This window comes from Acomys russatus, chromosome 20, assembly GCF_903995435.1.
Source record: "Acomys russatus chromosome 20, mAcoRus1.1, whole genome shotgun sequence".
In the NCBI taxonomy this organism is placed as follows: domain Eukaryota; kingdom Metazoa; phylum Chordata; class Mammalia; order Rodentia; family Muridae; genus Acomys; species Acomys russatus.
The window spans coordinates 30,346,451-30,363,825 of NC_067156.1; the positions used below are offsets into that span (position 1 = coordinate 30,346,451).

General features: G+C 42.7%; 1 protein-coding gene across 1 annotated transcript; it reads right to left on the reverse strand.

The window, feature by feature from the left end:
- Positions 1 to 279: 279 nt before the first annotated feature.
- Positions 280 to 15,817, reverse strand: Plac8l1 (PLAC8 like 1). The gene is made up of 4 exons (XM_051163919.1): positions 15,634 to 15,817; positions 10,204 to 10,343; positions 1,796 to 1,932; positions 280 to 497 (listed from the first exon to the last, which is right to left on the reverse strand). Exons 1-4 carry the CDS (start codon positions 15,750 to 15,752, stop codon positions 357 to 359), a joined length of 537 nt encoding a protein of 178 aa, XP_051019876.1. The 5' UTR covers positions 15,753 to 15,817; the 3' UTR covers positions 280 to 356.
- Positions 15,818 to 17,375: the final 1,558 nt, after the last annotated feature.

A 17,375-nucleotide genomic window follows, 5' to 3' on the forward strand; every position in this document is an offset into this window, starting at 1 on the left:
TCACTAATACTATGAGAAAAGTGGATTGATACAATAGATACAGAGTAATTTTTCCTGCCTCACAGGCAGCTCTCATGAAAGGAAGGCATCAGAAAGCTAGGAGAGACGTTATCCCAAAACCTAGGGAGAGAAAATACACACCACTCACCTCTAGAATGTACTGTGCATGGCAGGACTAAAAGAGTAAAGTCAGAAAATGCTCAACACCCCAGAGAAATCATAACACAACAGAGACACTTGTGAGCAAATCATTTATTCTCCTATTCCTGCAAAAACCTATGGAACACAAAAGAACAATCTTTCTGAGATGGGTTTTGGAGGAAGGTGTAAGAGAGTGAGGGAGGGGAGGAGAGCTATCAAACCAGGCTGTCCTTGGGTGCAGGGACCTCACAGATTTCGTAGAGTTGGGAGGTTCTCATCTTGAGTTCTCGGGCCACCTGACAGAGAGAGAAAGGCCAGCAGCAATGCACCACCATCCAGTCTTCACAGAGGGTCCCCTAGGGCAAGATCAAATTATACAGGACCATTTCTGTTTCTCAGGAACCTGTGTTATGTTCCCTACTGGCCCATCTCACCCTTTGTTTTCAAGAGCCCCAAACACTTAAGTCAACACTTAGGACACTGGACAGCCCAAGTGCCAAGCAGTGGCTGGTCAATACCTACAGTTCATAGCTGTGCCCCTTCATTTTTGACAAGTGTCTCTTACTGAAACCTTTGATTTTTCTTTTTGATATCTTTTTTTTGTGTGTGTGTGTGTGTGTGTGGTAGGAGGTAATAAACTAAAGTGGCCCCAAAACCCCATAGTCATAAGGGAAAGTAAAAGGTAAACCTCCCCTCCTTTCCCCTCCCCTCCCCTCCACTGCCTTCCCCTCCCATCCCCCAGAGCTGGCCACAGCCACCCAATTACCTGCCTAGAGATAATCATTGGTTACCAGCTTTATTTCCAGGCAAACTTTGTCAGCCTAAACATTTTACATGTATCGTCATTTTATATGATTAGTTACATAAGTCTGTGTCTTGTTTTATTTACATAAAAATATATTTTAGAGATCATCCCACAATATACCTAGATACTGAGGAAAGAGGAGAGAGAGAGAAAGAGAGGGAGGGAGGGAGGGAGGGAGGGAGGAAGGGAGGGAGGGAGGGGGAGAGGGAGAGGGAGAGAGACTGACCATGTGTCTCTGTGCCCAACGCAAAATGTTCCTTTTTGAAAACCATCTGTGTCTATATGTATGCCACCCATCTCTCCTCACCCTCTCATGGACTTCAGTCTTGGCTTTACTGAAATTTAAGGACCTTAGGGAACTCCCTAAGTAAAATCTACATGTATCACATGGGCTACAGTTAAGGTCAGAGCTCACAAGTACATCCTCCAAATTAAGTTTGACTCCATCTGCTATGTCTTGAAGTAACAAGAGACATATGTGTGGTTTTACTTTTGTAGATGGAAAGGGATAGAAGCTGTAACCTCTTATTTCTATATACATCAAAGCACATCTTAGGAAGCATGAATTGGTAGTGATTGGACCAAGCCTATTGGCCAATAGCCTTCGTTATGATTTCTTCTTGGAAACATCCTTCACTATACAGCATTTTAGCTAAGCAATAACTCCCAGTAAATAATGAAACCAGAACTTTTGTCCCCCACAGGCTTCCATTAAGTGTGAACATTTTGAGCATCTTCACCAATACAACCATCGCCACCCCCTCTCGCCTGTCACTTTAGGACATAGGTTTGGAAAGCATCCCGGTTCTCATAAAGACTGAGAAGCATACACACTTCAATTGCCCTTACCTGTATCTTATGTCTCTCTCTGGTGCCAATTCTCAATGCAAAGGTAGACCCCGGTAACAGTGGCCAACAAAGACACTCTCCATAATGCCTGGCAATGTCACACTCAAGACACATGGGACAAAACAGACCACAGAGACCTGTCAATTGCACATAAAAGAAAACCAGCTGTCTCAGATATTCAGGGAATGACTTCACATCTTAAATAGATTCACAACCCTGTGCCGTCAATGTCAACACTGCACTGTCTGCCTAAAGCCAGAAGTGGGGAGTGAATAGACAATTCTTGAAACTCAGAGTTAGAAAATTACCATTCCTTAGCTGGATCAAAATTGTGTCCTTTTGTTAAGTATTGCCAAAGCTGAACCTGACACAATTCTGTTAGCATTGACTATGGCAACTTTTTCCCCCCTGTCAAAAATGGTAAGTAATTTTTGAATAATAATTGATGCTTGTTGTGTTCATCTGTCTGATTTCAGTGCATAGCATGGACCTAGAATCCTAGGATACGCTTGAATAACAGACCTCCCTTTCTATAATAATGATAAAAAAAACACACTGATTCTGTTTCTTACTCTTATCAGGATTTTATTCTATTTCTCAAAGCAGAGGTTATTCTAATTTTTGTTAGCTTCACAGAGCCACTGACATTTGTTCATTTTTATCTGTAAACTATTAGGCAATTGGACCCTTGCATGTCAACTGGAAACGGCTTCCTCTTATGAGTTCATTGGCTGTTAGCTATTGATATGGGTTGCTACACAGCCTAAATGGACTTTCGAACAGGAATTCTATCCTAAAGATGTTTGAGGCCACAGAGCCTTTTGAGAATGTAATGGCAGTTGGGAACTTGGTCCAGAAGGGAAAAGAAAATGCATGCACATGGGCAGGAAATTGTACATTCCCATCCATGGAGTACATGAAGTCACTAAAAACTCTTAGTGGGCCACAAGTTAAGAGCATCTGACATGCAGTTTGGATGTTATATCATCTAATACTGTGAAAAGATGACAGCCCTGATGATTTCAAGTGATTAGGGCTGTGAAGAAAAAAAGTGCCATGATGACCAGTCTTTGAAAACACACCGTCTTAGTTAGGGTTATCATTGCTGTGATGAAAAACCATGACCAAAGCAACTTGGGGAGGAAACAGTTTATTTGGCTTTGTTTTCAAATAACTGCTCATCAGTGAAGGAAGTTGGGACAAGAACTGAAACAGGGCAGGCACCTAGAGGCAGCAGCTGATGCCAAGGCCATGGAAGAGCTCTGCTTACATACAGGCTTGCTTCCTCTGGCTTGCTCAGCCTAATTTCTTATAGAACCCAGAACCACCAGCCCAGAGGCGGTCTCACCCACAATGCTCTGGGCCCTTGTCTATCAATTACTAATTAAGAAAATGTCCTATGAGCTTGTCTGTAGCCCTGATCTTATGGAGGCATTTTCTTAATTGAGGTTCCCTCCTCTGAAGATGATTTTAGCTTGTGTCAAGTTGACATAAAACTAGCCAGCACACACACTAAACATTTTAATCAAGGGTAATTTTATATTCACAAATGAACAAATCTTAAGTGTTCACCTTGGGTGAGTTTAATAATTGCATTCACCTATATGTCAGGAGATGTGGGATGCCGCCCTCACACAGCGTTTGTCGAGTTTCTATACAGTAAATCCCACCCTTCCCACCCCTACTCCTAAGGGAAACACAGCCATGACTTCTATCACCATAAGTACATTTTTCCCCTGCCTATCTCTCATCTCAAGGGAATCACATTTACTTGTATAAGTATTTTGCTTTTGTGCAATACCATGGTTTTTAGTTTGTTTGCTTTAGATTTACTCATGTTATATGAATCTGTAGTTCTTAGTGTTGAATAAAAAGCATTTCACTGTATGATTATTCCACAAACTATCTATTCTCCCACTAATCAACATTTCATAGCTCCATTTTTATATTAATACCACTATGATTTATGTTTATTCATATATTTCTTTTGTTTGTTTGTTTTATTTTGTGAGACAAGGTTTCTCTATGTAGTCTTGGCTGTCCTAGACTCCCTTTTAGACCAGGCTGGCCTCAAACTCACAGAGATATGCCTGCTTCTGCCTCCCCAAGTGCTGGGATTACAGGTGTGTACCACTATGTCCAGCTCTTATTTATATAATTTTTATATGGACATTTAAGTCTATGTATGGACATGCCTCTAATTCTTTTTTTAAATAATAAATGCCTTTATTTTATTTTATTTTTGCTTAGAAAGCTTTTCTTTTAATTTTCTATCTTTTTAAATTAATTTTTAAAAATAATTTATTCAGATTACATCTCAATTGTTATCCCCTCACTTATATCTTCTTGTTCCCCCTCCCTCCCTCTTTTACCCTATTTCCCTCACCTAGACCCGTGACATAAGGGGACCTCCTCCTCCTCCATATGATCACAGCCTATCAGGTCTCATCCAGATAGCCTGCTTCCCCTTCCTCTATGTGCTGCCAGGCCTCCCCACCAAGGGGAAGTGGTCAAATAGGGGACACCCTATGTCAGAGTCAGTCCCTGCCCTCCACCCAGTTAAGAAATGGGATTCAAAGCTAAATAGAGAATTCTCAACAGAGGAATATTGAATGGTTGAGAAACCCTTAAAGAAATGCCCAACATCCTTAGTCATCAGAGAAATGAAAATCAAAACAACTCTGAGATTCCATTTTACACTCATCAGAATGGCTAAGATCAAAAACTCAAGTGACAACACATGCTGACTAGGATGTGGAGAAAGGGGAACACTCCTTCATTGCTGTTGGGAGTGCAAACTTATACAACAACTTTGGAAATCAATCTGGTGCTTTCTCAGAAAATTTGGAATAATTCTACCTCAAGACCCAGCAATACAACTGCTGGGCAGATACCTGAAAGATGCTCCACCACACAACAAGGATGTTTGCTCAACTATGTTCATAGCAGCCTTATTCATAATAGCCAGAATCTGGAAACAACCTAGATATCCTTCAACCGAAGAATGGATAAAGAAACTCTGGTATGTTTACACTATGGAATACTACTCAGCTATCAAAAACAAGGGAATCTTGAAATTTGCAGACATGCCTCTAATTCTATGTGTGGATATACACTTTCATTTTATTTGAGTACTCTCCTGATAGTAGAGTTGTTAGTCCATACGTCTACTTCTACAAATAAAGACAAATAATTGTCCAAAGGGTTTGAGCCATTCTGTACCCCCTCCTCCATCAACGTTCAAGACTTCTAATGGTTTCACGTTCTCGCCAGCACTTGCTATTGCCAGACTTTTTATTTTAACCACTGTAGCATGTATACAGTGTTAGGCACTGCAGCTTCCGGTGTGTCAGAAGCAAAGGAACAGTAGGTTCCATGTAGCTGAAAGCAGACTGAGTGTAGCCTCAAGTAATCCTGAGACATTTTAATCTGAATTAAAAATAAAAATCTTGACTCCAAGCATTTAAATAATATGGCTCCCCCAGTAGTAGTGTGTTTGCCTAGAATGCGCCAGGATAAGGCCCCAGTGCTGAAAAATAATTCCCAAGCAGACAGGGACAGTTAGTCTGAACAATTTTGAAAACAGTAAAATTTACAGCAAGTACAGAGGTCTCCTAGCATATGCAACCTTGAATTAGGGCAATTTGAAATCATGGCACGTTCAATGAAGATTATGAAATACTATAAATTTCCACAAATAAAGCAATTAATGAAATTTTGCCTAGTTGTGAAGCTGGCAGTCAAACACCTGATCGATTCTGTTTACATGTCTCTGAGCTGTCCGCATTCTGTAAGGAAGCTGATTGTGCCTTGCTTGGCACTTCTGTGCCGTATTTTCAGGACCCACATGGCTGCTCTTTTTATTATTATTTTGTTTAATCTTTTTATCAGACAACCATGTTATTGTAAGTGTGCTTTTGAGATACTTGTCTTGCTTTTCTACTGTAAGGTGACAAAACACCATGACCTCAGCAACTTATAAAAGAAAGCATTTAATTCGAGGGCTCACGGTTCCAGAGGGCCAGAGTCCATGCCCACCATGGTGGGAGTCTGGTGGCAGACAGGCAGACACGTGCTAGAGCAACAGCTCACAGCTCACAGGTGGCCCACAAACAAGAGGCAGAGAGAGCGCTAACTGGGAACGATGCAGGTTTTTGAAACCTCAAAGCCCACTCCCTAAAACCAAGTGACACCTCCTCCAACAAGGCCATGCCTCCTAATCTTTCCTAAACAGTTCCACCAACTGGCAGGGAGGATGGCAGGCAATTTTTAAACATGTGAGCCTTTGGGGGGCACTCTCGTTCAAACCACAACACTCAAATTTAATCTCTTTGAAATAGAATTCAGCTGTCGGGTTTTTTTTTGACCAAGTTTTGAAGCTTAAACTTTTATTTCATAATAGCCAACATGTAATCAGAGTTCACTGTGTGCCAAGCTCTTGCTGAAAGCATTTTGTACATGTTAGTTCATACAATCTTTGAAGTAATCATACAAACTAGATGCTTTTAAGGCCTACATAATAGCCCTCCCCATAACCACAGTGCTTGTGGGACTGAGGCAACAGGATCATGAGTTCAAGGGCAGCCTGGGAGACACAGGAAATTCTAACACAGCCTGTGCTTACTAAGACCCTATCTCAGAAAACCAATCAACGAATAAAACGGGTCCTCTTACTGTACCCATTCTACAATTAGTTTACCTAATTCCCAGAAGAATTAAGTAATTCCCCCTAAGTTTATAACATTACTACTAGTAATGGACAGAGACCAGACTTGTATTCCAGGAGTCTATCCCCCAAAAGGCCTACTACTACATATATGTCCACATGTTCTCATATTTTACATTTCTGTCCTGCCATAACACATGTGGGTTTGTGTGTTCCAGGACAGTATGCCCGTTATCACTACATTTATCCCCGTGGGATGGTCTGAATTCGCGTGAATCCTTTCGGAAGGACCCTCTGAGTCACGTGTCACTGGTCCACCTGGTGAGGGGTGTGGTTGGTGATGAGAATGCTGAGACTCGAGCCCAGGAAGGGATGTACAAGAGCAGAAGAAGGATGGCATCCTTTTCCTAAAGGGGAGGCTGTGCAGTGATGTCTAAGGCCAGTGTTGGTATGTAGAATATTGGAAGAGCTCTTTAAAAACCCACATGCAAAAGAAGACAAAAGAGAAGAAAATGGCGCAGGGCATGAGTGGGTAGCCTGCTGAAAAGGAGATGCCAATGGGCAACAGTAATGTCATTAGAAAGGCATATGGATCCATCCATATCCATATCCACTGGCCACTCACAGGAATGCCCTTTTCTAACACATGCTTGGGGACATGGCATAACAATACGTGCATGCGGAAAGTGGCCTAGTTGCATTAAATGTAACTTTGCACCATCCATTAAGATTTAAAGCCCTCTAAAAATGAATACTTTCACTTATCAGCACCTAGAGTACTGCTTAAGCAACTGCACACAAAGGGACCTGCAAGGATAGTCGCTGCAGCACTGTCTGTATCATTAAATGTAAACGCTTAAGTGTTCTTCAGTGGGCTAAAGACCCAATAAAGCATGAGTGCGCAGCCACTAAGAGGAGGTTGAAGGACTAGAGAGAGGGTTCAGTGGTTAGGAATGCCTGCTGTGCAGCCATGAGGACCTGAGGTTGGATCCCAAGCCAGCATGCATACCTGAAACACCGGGACTGCAGCAGACGGAGACAAGAGGAGCGCTAGGGCTTGAGGACTGCCAGCAGGCTCTGGGGTCATCAACAGACCCACTCTCAAAAGGGAAAAGAGGAGCATAATGGAGGAGGCTATCAGATGCCCTCCTCTGCCCCCTGCGCATGCCCAGTGGTACACTGCACACTTGCACACACACCGTGCACACAGATAAACTTTTTTCTAAAAGGACATGGAGAAAGATCAATTAAATACCAATATAGCTAAGTATCTAAGACTAATTTGAATTTTAAAAATTAGATTGTATAATGGGTACAGTTGAATACCATTTATGCTTCGCTTAAAGAGCTACAAAGCAATAGCCTATATTGCTAATAGATACACAGGTAAATATAGAGAAAATACCTGGAGGGAAATGTTCCAAATTGATTTTTGTTGTTGCTCTTGTTTACAAGGACAAATTGGTTTTTACAAAGAGACATGGATCCTTTTTCAGTAACTTCTCATTTTTTTATAATGTGAATGTATGGATGGGCAATTAGTCATATATTTTCTTCTTTAACAGAGCTCAAGGTCAATAGGGGTTTGTGGCATACATTCAGCCTTTTCTTTTTTACACCTACAAGTTTGGTGGTTACACAAGCTCCCTCAGCCTACCTAAACCCAGGCCTATTCTCTACCTTTGTGTGTGGAATTCCATCCTTCTAGCTCACAGGCAAGTCAAGACAAAGACAAGAAGCTATGGTGTGGAGGCCCAGAGAGCAAGAGGAGGAACAGTGGGTGGAAACTTGAGCTCAGCACATTTCAGTTCTGTTGTTGCAAAGGACTCGAACCTTCCTTCCGATAATTACATACTTTAGAGAGGAATGGAGCATGCGCATGTGTTGCCAGTAGAAGTGTAAATTAGTTCACCTTCCAGAAGGAAAGCCGCTGGGCAACACCTACCATGATTTTAAAAGGCATGCTCTGTTTGGCCAACAAGTTTAGCCACTAGCACTTACCCAAGGCAGAGATCCTCACACCATGCAAAAAGGACATCTGAACAAGCGTATTCACACAACATTGGTTTGAATGAACCGCGTAAAGGCCCACCAGCAGGGCTTTCTGTGTAAACAAACTTTGGTACAAGGGGACTCATAAAGCAATTTAAGAAATTAGCTCCAGATGTGCTTATGTGGTATTCATGACCTAAATGTGTGATGAAATTAAAGCAGAGGTGTAAAATAATGTGTATTTACGATTCTTCCATTTGTGTAAATTATGTACACACCTAAGTTAAGGAATCTGGGGGAGAGGGTGCACTAAAATACCCGAGGGGTAAATATAGCTACTGTACTGTCCTTTGGTTGTCTTTTATACTTTTCTTTTTTAATGATCATTAAATGGTGCGTTAAATTTTTAAAGTATATTTTCTTTTAAAAATCTCTCCATAGCCATCTAACTATGTGGACCTTATCTGGACTCATAACGTAAGACTAGCTACCTCTAGGAAGAGCAAGGTGGACAGAAAGCAGAGCATAATACTCGCTTCCTCTGGGACCTGGGGACCCTGATACATGGCAGCTGAGCTCAACACTGCCTCGATGTGCCTTTGCTCTAAGCCAAAGATCTGTCATGAAACTAGAACCTCTGGACAACTGAACTAGTGCCAGAAAAGATCTCAGTCAACAAAGCGGGGAGGGGGGCCTGTTATATCATTCTCGTCATTATAAGAGCAATACATAGGGACTGGAGAGATGGCTCAGAGGTTAAGAGCACTGACTGCTTTTCTAAAGGTCCTGAGTTCAATTCCCAGCAACCACATGGTGGCTCACAGCCATCTATAATGTGATCTGATTACACAGAGAAACCTTGTCTCAAAACAAGCAAACAAACAAACAACAACCAAAAAAAGAGAGTAATACATATTCTTCACATGGAGATATAAAGAGATAATTAAAAATTAAGCATATTTGCTAGCCTGCCATCTGGAGACTTCTGCTGTAAATGTTTGTATTTGGATCCTTCTATACTTTATTTCTAAATGCTTTCACCTCCTCCAGATGGAAACTAATGAGCCCAGATTTGCATTCATTTGGCTTCTTGAATTCAAAACCACATGTGAGCCAGATGTGGTACCATGTACCTTTAGTCCCAGCACTCAAGAGGCAGAGGCAGGTGGATGTCTGTGAGTTCCAGACCAGCCAGGGAAACATAGTGAGACCCTGCCTCAGAAAATAATAGTTGAATAAAAATAAAACTGTACACAAAAGATATTTTTACCCATTAAATGGTACTCTGCTTTGTGACTTTTCATGGCTGTATAATTCAGTGGATGGGTGCGATATGTCTGCTGTTCCAAGCTCTCCTACAGTAACCAGGGCTGCAGGTTTAATGCTCCTGGTAAATTCTGCAGAGAGTTTATTGCATTAGACTGAGGTCCTAGGAAGCTATCATAACCCTTCTGGTTCTCCTCTACCACTCCACACTGTCATTGCTAGTGGATGCGGGAAGTTATTTTATGTGTCTTTGTCAACTATGAATTCTATCATTAAAAAAAAAAAAAAAACTTTGAAAATACCACTTAGGCTATAAATTGGCCTACATTGTTGAAAAGCACAATTTTTTTTTTTCCAACTAAGGAGACACTAGCTTTCCGGAATCATTTACTTTCTGACCTTGTGCTGGAATAGCTTTTCCACGTACTGACACCTTGGGGGAGAACATGGTAAGGAAGGGTTTAAGTGAAAAGGAAGCCCGTACAGATTTTCCTGTCCCTGCAGACACTGAAGAGGCCAGTGCTCCAGTCCCCACCAGTCGGAACAATGGCTGTGACTGTGGCCCTGCCACTGGCTCCTCTGCGCGTTGGCTGCTTCACCACGACACCAGCTGGTACAAGTCTCCTGGGAAGTGAAGGATGATTAACTTAACAAAGGTGCTGCAGAATGACAACCACTGATAAAGACAAAGCAATATAGAGGAGAGCAGAGACCCAGGGTGCCAAGGGACTCTCATTCATAATCCAGGCTGACTCCGCCAGCTCCCTCTTACAGCATGCCTTCTCTAAGGGCTTTTTTTTTTTTTTTTTGGTCCCATTAAAGAGCAACCTGTCACTCAAGTTCAATGTCCCATCTACCACTTCAGTGTTTGCCAGCGTTTCATAATAGTTAAATTCACAAACTTGAAACAGAGAGACATCAGGTCAGACCCCAGAATGCCCCTCCATGGTGGCATGACCTCAGCTAAATGGTTTAAGCTCCTGTTAGTTCAGATGGGAAAACCATGTCCTGGGGCTTACTGTGTCAACTGAAAGCATACAATTAGCTTACTGTCTGTCCCCAGAGGGAACACCATAAGGTGAGGTAGGCTATAATCCAAGAGTGGTGCGCCTCTATTGAAGAGAGGATGACAGGGAGCTGGGTTGAGTGAGCAGCCGGTAACCTGAGCAGGGATACTGGAGTCTCGGTGCCGAACGTCCCAAAGTGCACCACGAGTTTAACTTGGAGTTGATTTTCCCTGAAAGGAATGGATAATTCTGCTTTCTGTACATCTAAATTAGGAACCAAATGCTCAAGGGACTGAGCTGCAACAGTGGGGTGTGGGGGGTGGGGATGGGAATCCCTCTTTCCGTGGTAGAAAATTTTGCCTGAATTTCAGCCATGGAAATGGCACCAGGCATTCCGGTAGATGAAGGTACACTGCTGCAAGCTTCATGGGAGTCAGGTCAACTTGGACTCAGTGGCATCTAGAATGAGTCTGAGCCTGTACCGTGTTGCCTCTCCTACAGCAAGCCCCATGAAGTGTTTGCACCTGATCTCTGATGTGCGACAAAATAACCAAGACACCATTTCCCCAGGCACCAGTGTTCCAGTAGGTCACCAGGCTCTCGATGCCCTAGAAGTCAAAGTGAAACGTGTCTGAGCAATCGTAAGATTTTGTTGCTCTGGGGAGGCCTTTTGGACCTCTGAGTTGGAACGATAAAATCAATGAGATGTTATGATATCATGATATATCTTTTCCATCACACCAATGCTGCTTGCTATAGCTGAACATGAAATGTCCCCCAACAGACTTCGGTTGAAGGTCCCCAGATGATGGTATGATTTGGGGACAGTCTGGAAACTTTAGGTGGTATGGGCTATTTGGGAGAAGTGTTTTCTTTGGAATCAATGCCTTTGCAAGTTGCCTTGTGAAGGGACCAGTCATGCTTTTGCAGGTTGCTTTTGTAGGGGCCAGGGACCAGCCCCTTCCTCCTCCTCTGTTTCCTGTCTACCCTAAAGTACACACTACCTTCCTTCATACATTTCCACCGTATGATCTCAACATGAGCCCATAATCGACGGGGCTAAAAATATGAGTTGAAATCTCTGTAACCATAAGCCAAAACACACAATTCTTTTCAGTTGTTTATCTCATGCATCCTGTCCCAGTGACAAGAAAGCTAACAGCTCACCCAACCACTACCAAACAGGACAGCTTGTTGAAACAAGTTCCAAAGCCTTGTCCCAGACCAACCGCACAGGTCTCCAAAGAGGAGATCCAGAAGTCAGCGCCATTTCAGGTTTACAGCTAAGTCTTAAGGAAGCATTCTGCTACCACCTAACACCTTGTGCAGTGGACCTGGAGGCCACCAGTGGCTCACCAGCTTGATGTCCATGTAACAGGAATGGCAAGGAAACAGGACAGGAGGTAAGCGAGAAGGGAGGATGCTTGAAACACACCTGAACCAAAGATCTGATGGGTCATCTGGAGGATGCTAAGCAAAGAGCTGGGAATGCTACCCAAGAGCTCAGAAGGAAGGCTGGGCTGGGGTCACTGCTCCAGAACTGCGCATCTCTAGCCATTTATCTGGTAGGCATTACAGATGATATGCAGGATCTAATTAGCAATTTAAGTCTGGACATGTTCTTGAGCCTTTGAAAAAGTGTAAAACATAAACTAATGCTAAATCAAACACTAACAGTTAGCATTATGTCCATTTCATTGTCAAATAGAACTCATGAATCCCGCTGTTGCTTGGTGCATTGGTTTTGGTTTTGAGACAGGGTTTCACTATACAGTCTTGGCTGGCCTCTGCCTACTGAGTGCTGGCTTATGTCACCACACTCAGTCTAACTTGCAAATATTTTACTACATTGGAAAACACGTTTGAGTTTTGTTTCTCAAAAAAAAAAAAAAAAAAAAAAAAAAATTCCCAGAGGCATGGCTGCTGAAAAGCAGCAGCCAGTGGCTGATTAGTTACTTATAACCAGGTAACTTCAAACCAGACTTATAAAATACCCTTCCATTTGTCACTCAGATCCATGTGAAGAAAAAGAGAATCATGGCACGTGTATATGCTTTTGTTTGCTCTGAAGGGCGTTAGGGGTTGTTTCTGTGAACTGTCATGTTCCTTGAAATGCATATTGAGCTCCTAGCCCCCAGTGTGGCTGTATAATAGAGAGGACTCATAGGAAGCGAAGTTCAGCGGGTCAGCAGGAAGGGATCCTCAGCTAGCGAGACTGACCAAGGGAAAGCTCTCTGCCATACACAGAAAAAAAAAAAAAACAGGAAAGCACCCTGTGAGTTGGGAGAGGCCTCACAGAGCCCAACCACACTCCCCCGAGCCCAGACTTCCAACCTCCAGAACTGAGGGAATTGGTTCTCATTAATTCCTCCTGACCTAGGATCTTTTGCCACAACCACTGATGAACATTTGAAACCGGCCCTGAAGCACCTGCATTCGTATTAGCCCTATCCCATCTCTCTCCACGTGAGCTCCTTGTTGCCGGGAGCACATGCTGCTGTTCCTCTTTGCGTGCCCAGCATCCAGCACACTGCTCTGAAACTGAGTGCGTACCGATAAATATTTGCTGATTGGATCAAACGGATTCACTGTCTCTTCTATTGTATTTGAGTCTTTCTCAAATCCAGCTCCTCTGAGCTAAACTATGCTACTTGAACTGTGTTTCAATTCTGTAGTAGAGGACATAACTCTCAGGTGTGAGCTGATGAAATAAAAGCAGAGGGGAGCCTGAAAGCTTTCTACATCGCTCTACACAATCCAAGGCATTTCCTTCCCAACATGATGCCTACCAGTGAGGCTTCCATCATTATGCTAAGAGCTTCAATCATCTCTGATTTTAGTGGAGGGATTTCTGAGGGCTGAGCACCTGGATAAGAATTTTCCCTGAAATGAACCATTTACAGCTTGCAGCCCTGGACAAGAATTTTTTGCTTCTATCTTAAAATTATGTGTATAACACCTTTTATCACAGCAAGGAAGCCAGTCTTCTATCTACTCCAAATCAAGTAACTAAAAAGGTAACTTTTACTTGTTGGAAAAAATTACTCTGTGTGTGTGTGTGTGTGTGTGTGTGTGTGTGTGTGTGTGTGTGTGTGCGCGCGCGCGCGCATGCCTAATTTTGAACTCAATAAGCACTCTACTCTAATACTCTAAATCTTTTGGTGATCTTATACTAAAATGTTTAGATTTATAGATGCTGGCCAAGATGTTTCAGTTTAAGCTTACTGCTCATCTGTTATAATTAAAATAACAACACCAGCCATTCCCTGGGCACTTTCTATGTGACAGGCATTTAGAGGCTCCATTAAGAATCTAGGTAGGACAATGCACACCTGTAATCCAGCACCTTGGAAAATAAGGCAGGAGAATTTAAGACCAGCCAGGTCTGCATAGCAAAATTCTATCCTAAGAGAACAAGGGGCAGTAAGGGGGGAGGGGGAAGGAGGGAGAGTCAAAGCAAGAGCAAGGGGGAGGGGTGGCTTATCTTATTCCAGGGCTGCTATAGATGAAAGTACTGTAGCTTCTTGGGCAGCTTGTCTGCCTATAACCCCCAAGGGATGCTTATGCCACGATGAAGAACAGGAACAAGCTCGGACATGATGGATGCAGCTGATGCCCACAGCCCTGTGCTAGTCAGAGAAGTTGTCCATTCACAGGTAGAAAGAGCAGGTTTGTGCCCACTGAATCTTGAATCTCAAATCCGGCTCAGCTACATGCTAGTTCTAAGTCTAAGAAAGACTCCATCACTGCCCTCAGCTCTGGCCTCGCCCTTCTTCTCCAACTGTGTTTGAAGAACTCTAGCTCTTGGTTGCCATGAGCACTCAACAATATCACGTACTGTGCGTGGTAGGCATGCAACTGATGGCAGCTACTGTTAACATGACGTCAGCATACAGGGTGCAACATGGGCATTCTTTGCTTTCCTGAGGAACAAAGAAGGCAGAGAAATCTGCGTCAGTTTTGTTTTATTGGGTTTTTTTTTTTTCAGTTGATGTATGTGCTATCCTTGAAATATAGTCAGAATGACCAACCATTTCAATTTTCCAGGATAGAGATTTTACTAGGATAAAAATACTAGGTGCTAAAAGCAAGATGGCATTGAGAAACTGGAGAGAGACGGCAACTCTGCTTGTCAAAAGCAGAGGGAAGCTTTAGGTAGTGGAGATGGGAGGGGAGGTGCTGACAGCAGTCAGTCTCATCTGCTACTCCTAACTAGTAATGCTGGCAGATTGGTAAAGCATGCCCTCCCGCTTTCTGGCTTCACAGGCTGAGTAGGCCAGTCTGGGCAGTTTCTGCTAATTCTTTAATCAAATTCACATGCTATGGATTTATTGTGCCTTCTACTCAAGCCTCCTTGTTTACTTCAAATTCTTTTTAATTTGTTTGGCTTTTCTTTCTTCTTTTTTTTGTTTGTTTTTGGTTTTGGTTTGTTTTTGTTTTTTCGAGACAGGGTCTCTCTTTGTAGCCTTGGCTGTCCTGGACTCACTTTGTAGACCAGGCTGACCTGGAACTTACAGAGATCCACCTGCCTGTGCCACCTGGGTACTGTGATTAAAGGCGTGCGCCACCACACCCAGCTACTTCAAATTCTTAAAGTCAGATCTCTGATATTTTTATGTCAAAGGAATGGAAATTATAGGCAGCTACCCCCCACTGAAAAAAAAAGAAGTTTCACTTGGCTAGGATGGGACGTTTGAAACTGAGAATGAAGAAACTTCCTTTAACTCAAGTGGCCCTTCTCCTTCCATAAGCCAAGCACAGTTGCCCCCTTTTCAGGTACACATGGCAGTAGGTAACTCCCACTTTCCCCGCAGGTCACTCTCCTTTCCCTGGCTCCTTTTACAAAAAGATGGCTAGATGTTCCAACTAACAACAAAACCTGGGTGAAAAGCCACCTAACTTCCTACCTCAAGTTCGAGATCAAGTGCTCGTCTTCAGATGACAGGAGTGAGAAGAGCGGTATGTGTGTACTGGGTAAGGAAGTGTCCTTGTGCCACCTGGAGAAGTGATGTCTGAGCCAGTTCATTGTGAGAAGTGTCTTGTCATCTGGCTACCCTTTCCCTTGGACAATAAGACTGACTCTAAGCTCAGCTTCACGTGAAGCACGCCTTTAAAAGAATGTTACCTTGCTATTCTGGAACCTGAGGTCATAGCAGTCTAAGAGACATTGTATCTTTTTAAAAAGGAGCATGGTACCTAAAGGAGGTCTGTCCTTTTTTTTCTAACTTGAAGGGAGAGACTGCTAGAGCTACAGCATAAACACAGAATTTAGAACAAGGGACCCATCTTTAATAGGACAATGCTTTAAGAGCTTTGCTCTACTAAGCACCTTACCCACCATGTCTCTTGTCACAGAAGCTGCTCTTGTCTACCCTACTAGGCAGCAAGGCTGCTTCAACATCAGGACCAGTGGGTAAACCCTGAAAGATGAGGCAATTCCATACTTTATCCAAAAGCAGGGACAGAAAGGTCTTCCAGCTTGAAGATTAGTTACCAAGAAAAAGGGTCTTCAAAGGATCAGAAAACCATTAAGAAAAAAGACTAAGGATAGACTATCCCTAACATAGAGAAGCATTGAACCATATAATTCTAATTACAAAGAGGGAAGGGACCATATCATACATCCCTGGAAGAATCCAGAAGTATCCAAAATGTGTCTGGAAGTTTTGAGAATGATTTTAGAAAAAAGGGAAGTGGCCTGCACAGACAGCTCCAGAAATGACGTCCAGGAAGATGCCTCTGAAACAAAATGCTTTGAATGTTGTCATCACGTACCATTAACAAGGGGGAATTTCTAGGATTTATCAAGTTTAGAAATGGAATAAACAGATAATTTATCTTCGAATGGCACAAAAAGTATGTTTAGCCTGAATTTCAACAAATCTCCAGATGTGCTGCAAACTGTGAGCTATCTTAACTGTTGTTAGCCAAGTGAAACAAAAAGTAATAATAATCAGATGAACTTAACCCAATATATTCAAGACAATAATTTGGCACAATCATTTTTTTAAAAAAATGTTTGATTTTATGTGTGGGTGCTGTGACATGAATGTCTGTGTGTCATGAGCATGCCTGGTGCCCACAAGGCCAGGAGAATGTCAAATCCCCTGGGATCAGACTGACAGTTGTGACCCACCATGTGTGTGCTGAAAATAGAGCCAGGTTCTCTGGAAGAGCAGCCAGTATTCTTACTCACTGAGCCATCGATCCAGAACTGCCAACTATTATTTTAAAATTATTATTAAGATATCTTGCATTCTTTTTGCATGCCATGCCTCTATAAACTTTAGAACATAAACTACCGTTACAGCACACCGTGATCTGGTCCAGCTACAATTCAAGTGCTCTGAAGACTCCTGTGGCTAGTGGCAAAGCCCTGAGCAGCACACCTCTGAATTTCCTATCCCAAGAAACATTGGGAGGAACAAATTACCACTTCCAACTGCAAACTGAAAATATGGTAAGTATTCCTTTATTACATTCTTTTAGCTCCTTAGAAGGGTCATGTTCTATCCTGGTTTTGGGTTGTCTTTCTCACATGCACTTATTATAATGTGTACAGCACAGCAGTGAACAACGAGAAACTTAATTGAAATACCCCAGTTTAGGGGTATTCTAACAATGGTTCTCAACCCATGGGCTGTGATCC